Source organism: Podarcis bocagei (genome assembly GCF_964188305.1).
Source record: "Podarcis bocagei genome assembly, chromosome: 6".
Classification (NCBI taxonomy): domain Eukaryota; kingdom Metazoa; phylum Chordata; class Lepidosauria; order Squamata; family Lacertidae; genus Podarcis; species Podarcis bocagei.
Window position 1 is genome coordinate 60,644,017 of NC_138130.1, and position 19,195 is coordinate 60,663,211.

The 19,195-nt window shown below is 40.1% G+C and overlaps 1 protein-coding gene across 1 annotated transcript in view; it reads left to right on the forward strand.

Moving 5' to 3' along the window:
- Nucleotides 1-19,195, forward strand: part of SAMSN1 (SAM domain, SH3 domain and nuclear localization signals 1) — a 93,885-nt gene that overhangs the window by 28,718 nt on the left and 45,972 nt on the right. The window contains exons 6-10 of the mRNA XM_081199684.1: nucleotides 2,753-2,839; nucleotides 7,879-7,955; nucleotides 9,768-9,830; nucleotides 14,863-14,989; nucleotides 15,575-15,954. Of these exons, the coding sequence (XP_081055810.1) occupies nucleotides 2,753-2,839; nucleotides 7,879-7,955; nucleotides 9,768-9,830; nucleotides 14,863-14,989; nucleotides 15,575-15,954 (734 nt within the window). The remainder of the gene's footprint in view (nucleotides 1-2,752; nucleotides 2,840-7,878; nucleotides 7,956-9,767; nucleotides 9,831-14,862; nucleotides 14,990-15,574; nucleotides 15,955-19,195) is intronic.

Consider the following 19,195-nt stretch of genomic DNA (forward strand, 5'->3'; position numbering starts at 1 on the left):
ATTTCCTTTCTTTTTCTCCAAGTGTATTTAAAATGAAAACAAATGAAAAGCCTTAAAAAGAATTGCATCACCATTCAGAAGTGAAATCACAACAGATGTTTCATAGATGTGGTTCTTAGTACACTCTTGAAATCAATGCAATATAGTCTTGAAATCAATATGAACCATGAAAGAGATGCAATCATATTCCTAAAAAAGATGATACTACACTCTCACATGTTGAAACCACAAACTTGCTGATGTCTGCTTTGAATAAATCGGTGTGGCATCCTTAAAACAAAACCATGGCAAATCTGTCCTCATAGAACTTTCCTAGGGATATTAAGACCAATTGCTTCACATGTAAGTTGACATATAGAGATAGCGAGTCAATAGTAGCTTGCAACCCAACACAAGTTTCTCACATCAGCAGTCAACACATATTTGCCAGCTTTGCAGAGTTAATTTAGAGGCTATGGCCTCACGGCTTGTGGCAGCTGCTTCTCTTTGGACGCTCACTTTTTGATGCAAGAGTGACACCTCCAACATCACTAGCAACAGAGCCCAACCCCTCAGCATGATTGTCTTCTTGCCTGACTTCAGGGTTTGGGGTTTATATTTACCAGTGCTGACCCTGAAGGGGGCAGGACCAAAAGGGGATCTCCACCTGAGGGGATCCCCTTACGGGGCACTGCAAGAGCCATCTCCTTAACATCTAGATAGCATGAAGCTGGGGTGTACCTTCTCTGAGGCTTTTTGTGTTGGGATTAAGAACCAACGGTTCATCTATCTGAGTATGAGAGTATTCCCAAATTGTCTAAAAGAAACATTAGTCGGATCACTCCCAAATAAACCATCACTGAACCGAAATCGAAATAAGCTACTGACTGATTTCAAAGCTCCCTTCCTGGTCAAGATCCTTTAGCTGGTAGTCACTGGCCAGATTTGGATCCAGTTTAGGCTCTGTTGCAGGCTTTAGTCACCCAGAGTCAGAAGAGAGACAGTGGGTTTTTGACTTTGTTGACTCTCATTGATCTTCCATCAGCTTTCAGTCCAATTATCTTTCAGTTTTGACCTATAAAGCCTTAAATGGCTCAGGACCACAATCCCTCAAGGACTGCCACTTCACATATGAACCATATGTGCCTCCTCCGCAAGAGGTCAGGAGGGTGGCAACACGAGAACGGGCCTTCACTGCAGTGGCCCCCCATCTGTGGAATGCTCTCCGCAGGGATGTTCGTGTGGCGCCTTCACTATACACCTTTAGGCGCCGCACAAAAATGTTCCTTTTCAACCAGGCCTTTGCCTGACTCAATCTACATCCTATACACTGTTTAAAAATGCTAGCTCTTTTGGGTTTTTTTTATTGGGTTGTTGGTTTTGTTTTGACATTATGTATTTTATATTTTATGTGAACTGCCCTGAGACCTTCAGGTATAGGGCAGTATAGAAATAATAATAATAATAATAATAATAATAATAATAATAATAATAATAATAATAATAATACAATGGTACCTCGGGATGCGAACGGGATCCGTTCCAGAGCCCTGTTCGCATCCTGAACAGAATGTAAGACGCGACTATGCGTGCACGAGTCGCATTTCACCACTTCCACACATGCGTGTGACGTCATTTTGACCATCTGCGCATGCGCGAGCAGCGAAACCCGGAAGTAATGTGCTCCATTACTTCCAGGTCGCCGCGGAGCACAACCTGAGAATACTTCTCCTGAAGTGTATTTATCCCGAGGTATGACTGTAATAATAATAATATCCTTCTGGAGTAGCTGTCCAAGTTGGGAGCGGGCAGTATTGCTTTGCAGTACTTCTGGTCCTAGTTGGATGGCCGACTCTAGAATCTGGTGTTTGAGCTGTATTGTTCAGATTTTGTTCAGAAATTGTGCAGATTTGTGCAGCCCCCAGTGTGGGGCTCTACATGGTTTGAGCTACCCTCCATGCTATTTAACATCTACCGAAAACCATGGTGAGGTCATCCTGAATTATGGAGTGTGTTGCCATCAGAATGCTGAGGACTCACAGCTCTACTTCTCCTTTTCATCATCCTTATATTCCCAAGCAATTGTTGTGCTCTACAGGAGAGGGCATCCTGCAGATACTGTTGTTGTTGTTCTAAATCACCCTTCACCCTAAGGTCCCAAGGCAGGCTCCAGCATAAAAAACAATATTAAAAACAATTATAAACAACTTACAACCATAAAATAAGGGACACCATTTCACACAATGTTGGAATAAGGACTTTGTGTGGTAGCACCTCTCCTTACATATCAGACAGGTGTCTTCTCTATTGTTTTTTCGGCATTTGTTGAAAACTGTTCTCAACAAGCATAGATTTTTATCCCATCAGCATCTGCAATGGATTTAAAAGTGTTTCTATATATGTAGTGGGTTTAAATTGTTTATATATACGCATTTGATTATATCGTTTTTATATATGCAATGTGAAATTGCTTTGAGATTCTTCATGACAAGCAATTCATAAATGAAACAGACAACTGAACAAATGAATAATCACTGGCCCTTGTGGTACTGTAAGGACTCTCTGACACTGTAATATGGATCTGCAGATCAAACTAAATATTGTGCATAGATGCCAATTGGTCTAAATCTTTTCCCACTTTTAGAAGCTTTTTCAAGGAAATTGCCCTTTGGGACTGGTTGATCTGCATCCCATCACTAATTATGTAGAGTTTTCGGCTGCTTCACTAATATGATATGAATCCAGGAATCTGCTTTCTTTGCTTCGCTTCTAGATAGGAAAAATGTGAATGGCACACTCGGGCAGCTTCCCAAGAAGCAAGAGAATGATTTGTACTTCGGAAGGCACTGTCAGTCTGAAGGTAATTGCAATACGCATTTCAGCTGATTTTGCATTTTCCTCAAAACATTTTAAAGGGCACAGAGGAAAACAGTGAAATAATTTGTCAAGGCCTCTGGTGGGGAGGGCTGACTCTTCCCCAAGGGAAAGATATGCACTTTAAATACTGTAAAGTGGAAAGTTGAAGCAAGGAACTGCATGGCTTCTATTAAATGCTTCCTGTAGCTGACATGTAGACCCTCATGCAACCAGCTTGCTGTTGTTTTGATCCTGGCAGAAGATTAGTATGCCTGCTATTTGACATGTATTTCCGATGAACTGTATGCTAGGTGCTTTGTAGAAAACAGAAGTAGCAAAGCCTTCTAACAGGAAATCCACATGGGGGGGGGGGGAATATAAACCCCAGTCCTGTCTCAGTAGCAGAGCAAGTGCTTTGCATTCAGAAGGTTCCAAGTTCATTCCTTAGCATTTTCAGGTAGCGCCAGGAGAGACTCCTGCCTGAAATCTTGGTTAGGCACTGCCAGTCAGAGTAGACAGTACTGAGCTACATGGACCCGTGGTATGACTTGGTATAGGACTGCTTCCTGTCTTTCTAGCCTAAACATTTTTTGTTTTGATGTAATTCTCATTGATATCTGTGCAGCTTAATTCTTGTGCCAGAAGTAGTCTAGTTATGCTGGCCACATGACCCAGAAAGCTGTCTGTGGACAAACACCAGCTCCCTTGACCTGAAAGCAAGATGAGCACCGCACCCCATAGTCATCTTTGACTGGACTTAACCGTCCAGGGGTCCTTTACCTTTACCTACTAGAGACAAAATCATGTGGGGTTGGGGGCGGAGAAGAAGACATGCATACAGTATTTTAGACTAGACTCAGACTGGATACACACAAAAAAAATTAAAGCACATTATTTCCTGGGACTCCTGGGAGCTGTAATTTATTCCTACAGAGCAACAATTCCTCGCACACTTAACAAACTAGGGCTGGATCTAGGCACATCAAAAAAGTGTTTCAGGAAAACGCATTGTACACTTTATTATGGGAAATCACATTGGCAAAAGACGGGACTCCACAGCACCTTCTGATGTCACAGTGTTATAACACATATAAAATGCTTTTTCTTTACTAATGTTGACATAAGGTTCTTCAAATGCATGGTGTGTATGCAGGTTTATTTCACTATGGTTTGCCAACACTGCGGTGGGTCCTATCAGTCTGATTTTACACAGCACTATGGACACACTAGTATATGAATGGAGTTTCCAAGGAAAGGTACAGACATACAGGGGAAGTGAGCCAGGAAGCTGTGGCCAAGCACAGCTATAAATATTTTTTTACATATCTACCACCTTAACCACTGGTGCTCCTGCTACCTTTCCACTTTGAATAAAGGAGCCAATATGAAAGACCAGTTATCATGACACTTGAGGGTAGTACATAATAGCTTGAGGAGCAGCTATCTCTATGCAGTCCTTTCAGAGTTCTGGTCTACTCAGTTTAGATAAGAGAGTTGACCCAAGAACATGGCAACTTTTATGTTATGCCTGTTTGTTTTTAAAATTCACTGAATCAGGGTAAGTTGCCTCTCTATTTCCTTCTTTCTTTCGCCTTACTTGTCCCTCCTTTCTAAAGGCAATTGGGTGTGAGGATTAAGTGACTGACCCCACAGAAACTAGACCCTGATGAATCAAAGCACTAAACCACAGGCTTAACTTTAAGCACCTTAAAGCCATAGATTTCAAATAGGCTATTCATGAGCCTATCTTATCTTTTAGCTTTTCTTTAACCATTTCATTTCCCTTGGCACACCATGAGGGTCTTGTCCCAGTTTGTAGTACAGTTTACTTCTCCCTTCGTAGTTTTGAATAATCCTACAGAGAGTTCCTACATTGCCAGATGGCCTGGTTGCTTGGGTTCATTTTAGGATCTGCACATTGACTTTGTCTTGCTATGCAGTATTTCCTGCACAGTTTACAGCAGGAAAAGGTGCATGGAGAGACATAAAGGCATAAGGAGATGTTGTAGCTGCAAGAGTGGAGGGTTTTGCACATGGTTCTGGCTTACAATCATATGATGCAACTTTATACCATTGTCTAGTTCAATATTTTCTGTGCTGATTAGCAGTGATCTAGCAGACTTTTGTGCACTTATAGCACAATAAAATAGGATCTGTACTGAAGCTAAGTAAAGGTAAAGGTAAAGGTACCCCTGCCCGTACGGGCCAGTCTTGCCAGACTCTAGGGTTGTGCGCTCATCTCACTCTATAGGCCGGGAGCCAGCGCTGTCCGCAGACACTTCCGAGTCACGTGGCCAGCGTGACAAGCTGCACCAGCACAGCACACGGAACGCCGTTTACCTTCCCGCTGGTAAGCGGTCCCTATTTATCTACTTGCACCCGGGGGTGCTTTCGAACTGCTAGGTTGGCAGGCGCTGGGACCGAACGACGGGAGCGCACCCCGCGCACCCCGCCGCGGGGATTCGAACCGCCGACCATGCGATCGGCAAGTCCTAGGCGCTGAAGCTAAGTAGGTCTGGTTAAAGCTGAAATGAAAAACCAAGTAGAAACCCATCTCTACTGCTTTGAGTTCCATGATGAAAGGAAAGTGGGATACAAATGTATTTATTATTATTATTATTATTATTATTATTATTATTATTATTATTATTATTATTATTATTATTATTATTATTATTGCAAAGGGAATATACAAAGCTTTGTTCCCCAGGATGATGATACTGCAGATTTAAAGTAACATTTTGGTAACTCCTTCGCATTTCCCAAAAGAATAATAATACCAACTGTTGCTGACATTAACATTTTGAGGGAACATAACTTACATTTTCCAGAAAAGTAGACTGATTTGATATACTACTAAAACAATTGTGGTAATCTATATGCTCATGTGCATGCAAGTTCCATTTACATTAATGAGCTGTTTGCAAGTGAAAAGGTTTAGGATCGAGGGGTGAAATCTCTAATTAGATTTTGGTTGAAATACATCATCCAACTTCACCTAATACAAACTAAAGGAGTTGGATTTTTTTTAAAAAAATCATGCCATATAAAAGAATTTAGAAAATAAATGAAGACAAAAGTAGACTTTCTTATTATCATTGGCATCAATCTGTCTCAAGAGGATGGAGTGCATCTCCAGGGTGAAGCCAAACCTCTGGAGAATCACAGTGCCAGCTGTGGCTGCAGAGGCTGGTAACTCATAACTGCTGCCTCCTGCAATGTTTTTGCTGTGTTAGCAGTGCCAAAGTGACCTATCTGGGGCACAAACGTAGGCAATTTGTATGGGGTTCCTGGGCTGCCCAGACAACAAGTCTCTCTTCTCATCCTTACTGATGTGGTCCAAAGAAAAATGAGCAATATGTTTGTTGGAAGAAGCATACAAGACGCCATCCATCCCTCTTAGGAACTCCACTCTGGATTTGTGTAGGGTTTACTCCTTAGCCTTTTCTTCTCCCAAATAGGTCCCACAAGGCAGCGGGTATGGATTTTTCCTTTGGGTTTCCTCCCAAAGTCTTTCTCGTGAATGTATATATCTGTAAAGCAGCAGAGGTTTAGGATCAGAGTCTTCCTTATCTTGGATGAACTACATTCCCAGGTTGACAAGCCCCATCTGCCCCTTGCTTCCCTTACAGCATGTGGAGTAAGTGCCTTCTTGACCAGTGGACACACTAATGGTCTTGTCTGCTCAATCTGCCGGAGCCTGTCTTCACATGCAGGAGAAGTCCCTAACTCACTGAGGTTTTAAGACTCATCGGCTACCCTCACCTGGTTATCAAAGCTGTTTGCTGGGGTGCGGCCACTATCACATGCTGACAGTTTCTAGGAGCCACAGGTGAAAACTGAGTGCAGGGTATGGAACAAAGGTGGACAAAGTACCCCAGAAGGAGCACAATGTGTCTCCCACAAGAGGTACTACCCCTCCCTTAACACCTATACATAGTAATAGTATAGAAATGTTCTTTATTAATTTGAGACGAAAATGTAAGGTAACACTTCCCCTTTGCTATAAATTTCTGATCAGTTTTAGCCAGATGCAATGAAAGAGGCACAGAGTTATTATTTGTTTATTTCATCTACAGTTACATCTATTTCATTCCTAAGCACAATTCAAACACCTGACTACATATTGATAAGCCTTTGGTTTTTCCTACCTCTGCTTAGGACTGTAAAATTAGGAAGTGGGTTATTAAGGATGTAGCAAATCACAATACATGGATGGCTGTTGGAATTCTGCTTCGAGACTCACAATTTTGCAGGCTTTGCCTAGAGCTAGCTAGCAAACAGATCAAAAGTCTAATGCTAACCAAGTTTGTTCAGATGCATGCAAGTATTTCCATTGAAATATGTTTGGGACTGCTACTTTAGTGATCCACAAATTAGGCATGAATGAGTTTAAGTCCAAGTATACCAGCTTAAGTAGCTGATGAATCATAGTGGTGATCTTTAGAAAGACTGGGATAGTAAAGATGTTCCCACTATGGAAAGCAGCATGGAAGTAAAAACAAAAACAAAAACCTTCACAAGAACTTTGCTTCATGAAAATCTTGATTTCAAACAGTAAAAACTCATTATTATGATTAGAGAAAATTTTAAAAGTGCTTCCCGTGTGTGTGTGTGTGTGTGTGTGTGTGTGTGTGTGTGTGTGTGAAAGACAATATGTGTTTATCCTATAGTCAAAGAACATAAATATTCTGACCTCCTAGGTGTCTGGTGTACTCTAAGTTTCCCCATCACCATAGCTATTATAAATGTCTACAGCATACCAAGAGGCAATGAATATTTTTAAAGCTCACAGGATGTTATAAGGGAAGGGAAGAAGCCCAGAGAACACAGGAAATAAGACTGAAAGCTTTAAAAAAGAAAGAACAACTCCAATTTTCCTACTGTGGTAAAAATAGATCTCTGCATTTCCTACCATGTTTCTGTTATATTTGTATATGTTACTCATTCTATTTTCAATGAAAATGTATTGCAAAAACTTTAATTAGGTTCTTCGTGATAATAATCTTTGTACTTTTCTAATTCCTCCCCACCTCCGGACAGAAATGAATGAAGATTTTCTTATCGGAGAAAGGTTTCATTTACTACAAGGAACAAGAATAGAGGAAACTACATGTCAGGTAACTGTGAAACTGTAGCAGAACTTGGGGAATAGAAATACCTGCCTGAAGTTCTTTATAGACTGGGCTGCAAAATGGATCCCACGTGTCTGTAGGCTTGGCTGGATTTTTTTTTTTTTTATCAGCCTGCTCTCTGACTAAGGACTGCTAATGGAATCCCTGCCACAACATCCCCATTGAGCCACCCTGGCACCCTGCTTGGAGGGTCATGCATAATTTTTCTTGTGTACTCAAACAAATGCGCCTGCCAAATGATTAAAGTTGGTGGTTCTCTTTTGGTCTGTGGTGGTTGAGCAACTCCTGCTGGCTATGTTTATAAGCTTTTATAATAGATGCTCATTCATACAATCCACATTAGTCAGATCATGAGCTTCCTGGTGGTCACAAGCACTCCGACAGGTTAGGGGAAGAGCTGTAAGTCAGTGGTAGAACATCTGATGCAGAAGACCAAGTTTCAATCCCTGGCATTTCCAAGTAGGTCTAGGAGAGGATCTTCTCTAGAGATCCATTGCCAATTAGTGTAGACAACACTGAGCTAGATGATCGTACAGGGCAGCCTTGTACGTTCTTGCCAACCTTCTGGACCAGATATGTATCTCCTGTAATTGCTTCACTTAAGGAGAAAATAATCTCGTGTGGGGAGCAAGCGTATTTAGAGTAATTTTTTTATTTTTCCACTCTTTTAAATAAATGTGGCCAGGAAACTGCTTCAAGACAGGTTCCTATGAACGTGTCACAATCACACTAGGTTTGTGTATCTGGTGAACTAAGTAAAGAATGAAAGTTTGAGTATCTCTCTTGATTTGTTTTTATTCAGTGGGTTATTGTTGTTTTTTATATATGACCCATAAGGGTTTAATGCTTTGTAGCACACGCAAACACATAACTAGGCTGCCATTAAATTAGTATTGTGAAATTTTACTTGGCACAGACCTACCCTAAGTGCTTTGATCAATCTAGCCAGCTCCAGTTTGGTGTATGTGTCCAGAATGTTTCTCAATTTTTATAAACATATACTGTGTCTCCAGGCACTTGTCTTCAAAAGACTACATTAATTAACCCACTAGTATGAGCAATTAAAGAAGCCTGACCCTTGGGCCTGTGCATAATAATATAAAGGTAATTAATGATTCATCAGTTGCTGAACACTGAAGAACTAGAAGACACAGCAGAAATAGGTGTTCCTAATGATGCTGTTGTTATTGATATCTCAGAAATCCGTGAACAAATTAAAAGGAACCAAAGGGGGTTCCCTTATCAATGGGCAAGCAAGTTGCTACACAATTATATCTCTCAACTGGTGTGTTGCAACTTGTGGTTGGTTTGGAGTGAGACAAACCACAAACCATGGCTTAGCTCCTGATGATGTGGAAGTAGCAGCTCTGAGGGAGAAGAAAAGTGGCCGTAATTTTCTAAATGCAAACCAGGACATTTATTCATTTATACAAGGCCATTAGTGTTACATGTGAACTAGGCCATTATGTCATTGAGAAGCAATTCAAGATGCTGTAAGTCAGCCTGGGAGAGCTATGCCCCCCAAGGGTAGCATCTATATTATTTTATGAATGAAGTTTGAGTCCCAACGTTAATTTTGGCTTGCTTCTTCTTCTTGGACAGTTCTTACTTGACAACAGAGAACTATGTGGGGGGCTTCACAGCCAATCAACTGATTTTAAAAACCTACCTCATTGGTATTATTGATAACTTTTATTTTAAATGCATTCTGCATAGCCCAATTGCTTTCATGATATATCTACATGGTGCTGTTGAAATTCCTGTTGTTGACATTTTGTTTACCCTTTTGTGGCCAAGGTAATGACATTTGAACAGTGGATTCCACCTCAGAACCATGTCCCAAGTGCATCTAGTGATACAGTAAGAGAGATTCCACAATTTATATTCCTTTTTCGTTTTGGCTGAATCATACATTGGCTGCAGTGTTTTGAAAAGCTTTCTTCGACTAAATGAACATGCAGAGCATTATAGAAGCAAACACTTTTAGATCTATGTATTTGTGCCCTCACACTGATTTGCCAGCCAAAGTTGAGTGTGCCTCAATAGTATTTGTCCCTGCGGAGATTTTAGAAGATCAGGTTGCCCCCATTTCACCTTATCTACAAGGACTCTGATAAGAAAAAAGTTTATTAAAAATTTGTGCTAGTCAAATGCTGACCAATGTAGCTAACTGGTAGGATCACAACAACTAAGATAAGGCAGTGTTTTGATTATGGAAAGATGGAGAGCTGAATTAAGCCTAGAAGCCCCATACCTGACACTCCCCAATTTTGACCAAAATGCAGCCCTGCACCCTTCTAGATGCACAAAGAACCAGGCAGAAAATCAGGCAGAGGGCATTCTCAGTAGTGGTGCCTGCCCTGTGGAACGCCCTCCCATCAGATGTCAAGGAAATAAATAACTATCCGACTTTAAAAGACATGTGAAGGCAGCCCTATTTAGGGAAGTTTTAATGTTTTATCATGTTTTTAATATTCTGTTGGGAGCTGCCCAAAGTGTCTGGGGAAACCCAGTCAGACAGACAGGGTATAAATATATTATTATTATTATTATTATTATTATTATTATTATTATTATTATTATTATTATTATTATTATAGCAGTCAGTACAGGGGCCGCCGTGAAAGATCAGTATGCCCCATTTGCTTCCCTGTACTTCTCTCCACTAAGGTGAAGTGCAAACAATGAAGTCTTAAAGTATATTCTCCATAACTGTGTGCTTTCTGGTACTATTCAGGTTAGGAATATAGAAAGGGGCCATATTCCAGATCACACTATCTGCCTTTCTGACTCAAGACTGACCAGCAGCTCTTCCAAATCTCAGAGTAAATGATATCCGTAGGGGTTTAGCATAGATCATACATTGTATGATTGTGACCCATTCATAGAGGCACATGCTTGAGTGACTCAAAAGAAAGACAGGAATAGGTTTATTTGTCCCAGATATAAATATATTTAATTTTTATTCATTCATTTTCATACACAACCTCCCTCCTTCCTGTTCAAGTAGTTGATATTTCCCCTACCCCCACATAGTAGTGTGATGCTCTGAAACTGTTTCAGATCCTGTTTCTGATAAGTTGCTGTGGTCATGAAGCCCCAGAACATTTGGTGCTTATCAATCCAAGCAAAAAAGAAAACTCCAAAGCTTTCATTAACACAGTTTGCATCAGTAAAATATAACTACTGCATTTATTGTTCTGCTTACATGACTTTTGCTAACATAAAACCCTCCCCCTCTCCACAGTAACTGCTCTTAAAACAAAGAGGATTACACTTCATCCATTAGCAAAATTGTTTGAGTAGATTATATTCCCGTTTTACTTTGAGACGCTCAACCATCTACCCCTCAAATAAAATACAAGTTCAGACCTCAGTTCAAAATTCATAGCGATGTTATTCTCAGTTAATAATTAGAGTTGGACACGTTGTCTGCTAAACAATCCACTTGACTTGGGTAGGTTTGCTTCTGGCTAAAATGCGATGATTTCTGTGTTGTCAACTAAGAAGCCATTTCACTGATAATTATTCCCATTGCTTTTTGGTGGAGTGGTACCCACCAAAGTACTGCACAGTGGCTTGAATCTATTTGCTGCATGAACAGATGGAACATCCATTAATGACAGGACTCCAGCTGCTCAGGAAAGGACCCCTTCTGCATTTTGAAGTCTCATTCTGTGAATGGAATGGCATTATAATCTCAAGCATGTCTGACCCAACCAAGTGGTTTTGATATTTTAAATGAACATGCAACTTCCCCCAGATGCAGACTTTTGCATCTCTTGTTAAGATGACTGCGAATGAAATTAGATTTTCTATTCCAACTCCACACACTCAAACATAACTTGAGTTGCTTCAACAGGCACCAGCTGAGGATGGCATCAAATAAAATTAAATCCAATGCAAAACTATAGACTGCTTTTTATCTTTCAAATAGAGTTCTGATGAAAAGTTCTCAGATATGTAAAATCATTCTTATATTTCAGGGGGTCACGCTTGGTTCAGCATATTCAGTAATGTTATATTGCATCTCAGGATCCTATTATTTTGTAAACTCTTCTCCATTATATTTTCCCTATTCTACAAACCTGCCAGTTCTTCATATGATTTGTGTACTCTGAAATCTATGGTTAGGTTGGAGAACCATTTGTTTCAGAACTCTTCCATTAGCTTACTCAAAAATGTAGTGTATTACATATTTATTCTAGTAAAATATCATATTCCTAGGGTAAGGTACTCTGTGAAACTACCCTTTACCAGCTTAGTAATGGTATTCCACACATTTGTAACGGAAATATTGTTGTTGTTGTTTAGTCATTTAGTCGTGTCCGACTCTTCATGACCCCATGGACCAGAGCACACCAGGCACATGCCTGTTGTCTTTGTCCATGGAGTTTTCTTGGCAGGGAGTGGCTTGCTGGTTCCTACTCCAGGTGGATCACGTTTAGTCAAAACTCTCCACTATGACCTGTCCATCTTGGGTGGCCCTGCTCGGCATAGTTCATAGCTTCTCTGAGTTATTCAAGCCCCTTCGCTACGGCAAGGCAGTGATCCATGAAGGAGTGTAACAGAAATACTAGTACTTAAAGAGAGTACTTAAAGAGACTTTTGAACTATAACCCAATGGTTGATGAGCACAAAATAGCTGCCAAATGGAAACACATATCTTTCTCTCTTTCCTTGTTGTATTTGTTAGTTGCCCTATAACCTGAGTTATTGAATCATTTAAAAAAACCAGAAACAGAGAATTCATAAAATACAATCACATGTATACTTAAAAAAACACAAAAAACCCCTTCCAGTAGCACCTTAAAGACCAACTAAGTTAGTTCTTGGTATGAGCTTTTGTGTGCATGCACACTTCTTCAGATACACAAAAAAACCCAGGAGCCTAAACCTGATTCCAGAGCACCAAAATAACGTAACAGAGCAAAAACACATTCACCCTATCCACCATAGAAACAGACTCCAAAGTGTTAAGATTAATGTTTTAAGTATTAAGGTAAAGTCAAGGGAGAATAAAGAAGACTTTCCTTGATGCCAGCAAAATATTAATGAATAGGCTAGACAAGCTTTTCTGGGGAGAATGTACAATAACTAGGAGGCCACCATGAAAAAGGCCCTCTCCCTTCTTGCCCTCCCTCTGATCTTCAGGTTTGGGAGACACTCATAGAAGGGTCTCTGTAGATTACCTGAGGGTTAAGGGAAGGGTATATATGAGAAAAGGCAATACGTTAGATACTGCTGGTCATAAGCAGTGCAGGATGTTATAGGTTAAACCAAACAATATGAGTTGGACCTAGAAACAGCTTGGGAACAGACTTGGTGCACAAACTTCCTTCATACCTTTTGAAGGAGTGAGTTTTATGACAATAGAGGATGTGTTCACATTACTGCTTACTGTGGCTCCAGTGTGCTCCTACCACTGTTTTTTAAAGCCAGGTTCACATGACATTAGCCACACTCCATCTGCATCCTGTAGCTTTGAGAAAAATACTCCTCTTTGATTAGCTTTTTCTCAAACCAGCTTTCCGTTGAGGTGTGAACAGTTCATGGTTCCGTCGTGGTGTGAACAGTTGAGGCTGCTTTTGCGCATGTGCAAATGAAAGCATCGCTGACCTGCAGTTTGGTGCATGCAAATAAATAACTGGTTGGAGATATTTCCAGTCCTGCTCTGCTGTGAACAGCAGTGGAAAAACCTACTTGAAAATGCAGCAAGAGGAAATGATCTTGCAGTGTTTTAAGCCACTAATGCAAACATAGCCACAAAAAAGAAAAACTCACTTCACCAGTGTCGAGCTGCTGCACCACAAATGGTTTAGTGTAGCACTAATAGCTATGTGCCAAGTGGTTCTGTATAACAGCCTTTACTATCTGAATTACTGCAAAAACAGCTTGTCTGGTTTGGATTTGAGATCTATTTGCAGGCATAAACAGAGAACCAATAGGACTTTCCCACCCATTCTTTTTCTTATTCTATGGAAGATAGGCCTACTGGTAACAAAAATCAGTATAGACAGTTCTGAACCAATACACCTCTGGCCACCAAATCCTAAGAACTCAAAAGTAGAGGAATAGGCATTGCCATCATACCTTGCTTCTGCACTGCTATGTCTAGCAGCTGTCAATAAGTAATAATGAATGAGGCATAGCACTTCTTATGTTCTTATATACAGTGAAATACTACAGTTCCATAATCATAGCTAGTGCATCCTTACATATTTTCCTTTCTTTTTCTTTCACAAAGAAAGAAGCTCACAAGTTATATACTTGTGGCTGATTTAATTAATATTTTTGTAGCACCTTTGAGAACACTTCAGAGTCACTTTGTAGCTTGTAAAGAAATCACACTGTATTTCTTTGCTTCTTGGGAGAGAGGTTGCCATTAATTTTTGAAGGCCAAAGGCTGACTATCTCCACCGTAACTTCTGTCTTCTTTCAAAGCCACATACTGCTTGTAACCTGAGAAGAGGTAGTGCAGTCAATCCACGAACACTATTATTGAGGGATCTTCAGACACATGAGAAAGACTCCTGTCTGCTGCTAGTTAGTGTAGGCAATATTTGACAATATTTGATTAGGTCAACTAGTAGTCTGATGCAGTAGAAACTATGATGTTTGGAAAGCCAGGAAAATGTGCGTGTCCAAGAAATGAAAATTCAACCTTTTCCATGAGACTATTTTTCAAGTTGTCCTTCAAGCAATCATGCCGCTATTGCATCAGTCAGCTGGCTGATTTAATTAATATTTTTTATAGCACCTTTGAGAACACCTCAGAGTAACTTTGGAGCTTGCAAAAAAAAAAATATTACACTGTATTTCTTTGCTTCTTCGAAGAGAGGGAAACAAACGTTTCAATGTGTTTTGACCATATCTTTCTTTTCTACTCTAGGTTGCAGAATCTGATGAAAATAAATCAGAAACAGTGGGAACTTTAAAACGGTTACAGAAATTAGTGCAAACTAAGAAAGCCAGTATACACAGTTTGGATGACATCAAACATGTTTTGATACCTCTCAGTAAGTAAAGGGACACCTTTTGAGTCTATATATGCTTGCGCTTGTTTCAGTTTTATATGTAGGTTCAGAGAATGAGTACCAAAGTAGGTAAATTATGCATAAAATTTTTTATTCCCTCATTTATTTAAATTAAATATGTCCTGGGGAGATGATAGTGTCTCCTGAGTAAGCTGAAAGAATCTAGGAATTGTGAGATCAGTGGGAAGTTAGAGACTTCCTTGCTTCAACAGAATGTCTGCAAACTGGTTCAGACAATACCTCAAGAGTTAATGCAGCTCATCATGTGAAACATGCACACTATCCTCACCTCTTCTGGCTTCACTTTCCCATGTGGGGATAGACCATTCAAATGTGGCCATCTCTGCATAAAATCTTAGGTGCGTAGGTCATAATTATGGGGTCAGTTTCCTAGATCAACTCTTACAAATATCATATACTTTCTACCAAGTGTGTGTTAGTAGTTCCACAAGTTCAGTACAGAAATGCCTGCATCCCAATATTTCTATGTGTCTTTGGGGATGGGTGGGAAGATAAAACACTGTTTCAAACCACAGTTTCATTTCTTTATTTTTAAACTTTTTAAAGATCCACTGCCACAAGATGTATATGTCTCCGAAGATGAGGATGAAGCTCCAACATCATGTATGAAATTAACCAAATCCCAGGACAAGAAAGTATTGAGAGAGAATACAAGGCGAAAGGATGAAGCTGAAACAAGAACAGGCCTTCTATCGACTTCCTTGGGCAGATCTTATACTTCTAGACTAAGCAACTTAGGAAATATTTCCATCCGTTCAGAAACTGAATTTCAGCTCTGGAGTGATTGGAAACCTTTTCCTGATAACCAGCTGTGCCCCTGTGATTTCCTGATTACAAGGATAGAGGAGTGGGAAAAATGTACTTGTTGCTCTCACCAGCCCCGTCTTACTTCCTCTCTCACGGACGTTGATCTCCCAGATTCATGGGTAAGTTGCTTTCCTTCCAATTAATTAGCTCAGCTATAAAGACTTGTTGGGATACATCTGGCAGTTATTCTAGTCTACCTGTGACATGGCTGAAGCATCCAAGAGAATGGTGATAGAAAAATCCTGAAAGACAAATCTGAGCCAAACCTGACATTGCCTTTATTCATTCCCATAATTGTCATGACAGATGATCCCAGTCACCTGCTCATTATAGTCTTGTCAAATGGTTAAGTAGTGCTAATGTGTCTGTAGCAACTGTAGGATTATGAAAGTCAAGCTCTGATGGTTCAGAATTTGTTCTGGAGTAACTACCCTTGTCTCAATTCAAAATGGATTCACACATAACAAAGTTTTTCAGAGAAGGTTCAGTGGGGGGAGAGATTGAAAGGTTCATAGATTTCTCTCTTGGCTTGAATTATCATCACATGCACTGATAGTGCTGTGCATATACCCATTATCATATTGACCCTTAGAAAATTGTTGTTAGTTTTAGCTACATCCACAACATAGCACTTGAAATTCAACTAGACCTGGATGGGCAACATTAACAATGTTAAATTTCTGCAAGAAACAATAATAAGAATTAATTTACCATCAAACAAAAGTCTACTTGGTTAGATGATCTGGTCACATTATTCACAGCAAGCAATAAATGCTTAGTCAGGGCAGATAGCTTTGGGTACACATGACACACGCAGAATGTCATTTTACATTCTGAGACATAAAATAACTTCTAGAGAGAATAGTGTTCAATTTTTGTTACACCTGAGCATTATGAGATGGACAAATTTGGATTTTGAACTGGATATTATTATTGTTTTATTAATAATATTTATTTGTTGTTGTTTTTTCAGAAAAATGACTCAAACATCAATGTAAAAACAAACATTAAAACTAAGTATAAGAATACAACTACAAAGCTCTTAGATTTCAATATCAAAAAGTGAAATCTGTTTATATTTGTGTCATTCCACCTTAGTATTCAGAATAAGGAGATCATAACATCTGTTAAAGAGAAGTGGTTTTTGTCTCAGTATTTTGAAGAAAACAACCTGTTAAATCACTATCCTTTTTCATCCAGCAAAACCTTGCCTGTTGTGCGGGATATGTTATTTGACTTCTTTCAAGGTTGGCACTTAAAATACTCTTAAGAATATGGTTCCATATTCTTGCTCCTGCTTCCTTCACTAATCTAGCCTGACAACCAATATTACTTACTGTTCCAGGCCCTTCACACTCACAGCCTGTTTTTTTACCTTAGATTTTGCTAAGAGCTCACATGTACCCAAATGCCACAGAAGTTTAATTCTTTAAGTATGTTAAGCTTAGTTTTGCATCCATGTTTAAATCATACCAGCACTTGAATATGACACTGATACAATTGGGCTGTCTGAAAGACAAAAGACAGCCACAGTTGTCTTTGGTAAGGTACAAGTACGGAATAGGAACCAAAACAAAGATATTAAAAATGTAGAGAATATAAAAAATTCACTCCAGTTCTCTTCCTGCTTCAGTTTTTTGCCAGTGTTACTCCCTTGCTTAAGCAAATTTTACGTAAACAGGCCTGGTCAGACCAGGCCAATGAGATTCTTTGCAAACTAGAAGACTGGCATGCCCCACTTCACACAGATGCCCAACACATGATACAGGCTTGGAGAACATTGCTATCTACAGCAAACTATGAAATTTGCACTTTTAAAATAAATGAAAAGTTTGAATGTGCCACTCAAATTGTATATGAGACAAAACAGTGGCAATTCAGCAGTATGACACTGACATGAAGAAATAAATTCAGTTTGAACTGATGGCCCTGGCAGAAAACAGTTTATTGATAGCAGACTCTGCTTTAGCATTAATCAGAATACATATTTGTTGATCTTGATTTTAATCAGAGATAGGAAGACAGATAACATCACATTTGCAGCTTGAAAGGTCATCCACTACATGCTGCTTGCTCTTGGAGCTGCTTTGTAAAACAAAGGTTTGGCAGACCTCACACTATGACTCTGAAATATAGTCTGTTGATAATGTTGCAAATCCTCTGACTAAAGTGTGTTCTGTTTTTCTTCTTGTCAACTCCAAAATGACTCTCCTTCTTTCAGCTTTGTACAGATCTTTCTAATCTAAAGCTTCATCAGAATAAATTGGTAGCCCCCAGCACCTCCAGTTAAAATAGAAAGGCGGGGAAAGGCCTGTCTCAGTTCTTGGAGAGCAAATGCCAGTCCTCTAGTCTGACTTGGTATGAGGCAGTGTGAGATGTTCAGATTATACCAGTTTATATAGTACAAAAGGAAGCAATGGAGCCTTTTGCTGATTTTTTTACTTGGGAAAGGTGAATGTAATTACTTTGAATATGGTGCCCATTCCTCCCCTTTTAAAGTCATCATTGTGAGTCAAGGACCCGAATCCGTGTGGTGGTGAATAAGAGACAAGGACACAAGTAATTTAGGTTAATGGGCTCAAAAAGGGCCCAACTTTTATTGGTTACAGCATGTGAGTGGTATTGGCTTAAGCATTGGATCAAACAACCTACCAGTATATATGACCCCACCTGTGCAGCGGAGGGGTCATCTGAAGGTTAACAACCAGTGGGAGGAGCTTGTTGATGCAAATACAACTGGAAGCTTCCCTTGATGTCACCGGGGGTCGTGCCATGGCCCTAGACGTCTTCCAAGGGCAGAATGAGGCGCAGAAGCTGCCACAGCCGCTTGAATGTGGCTAATCCCCGCCCCTAGGCCAACCCTATTGGCTGGCCTGCTTGGGGGGGGATGGCATGGCAGCTAGAAGATGGCACAGGGGGCTGAACATGTCCCCCTGCTGACATGGGAACGGTTCCCACTCACAACACCTCCCCTCTGGGAGGAGGAGAGGCTTTGCTAAACTTCTCTGCTCTCTGATAATGATGCATTGTGGACGCATTTACACATGAATATATATTACACAGTGATGTCACTTGATAACTTTCAGCTGAACCATCAGTGAACCGAGTCTGCTTTGAAGTGTTATCCGTTAAATGGTGTGCAGTAATTTGCACGTTCTGTGTTGTGTGTCTGATAAGGCTTCTCATATTTTCAACATATCATTTAATCTTAGTCATTGAGAAGTAATAACATAGTTATGGACTTGCCTTCATGTTGTTTGCTATGCTTATGGCATGTTAATTAATGAGAGGCAGTGTGGTGTAGTAGTTAGTGTGTCAGACTAGGACCTGGGAGACCAGGGTTCAAATCCCCACTCCGCC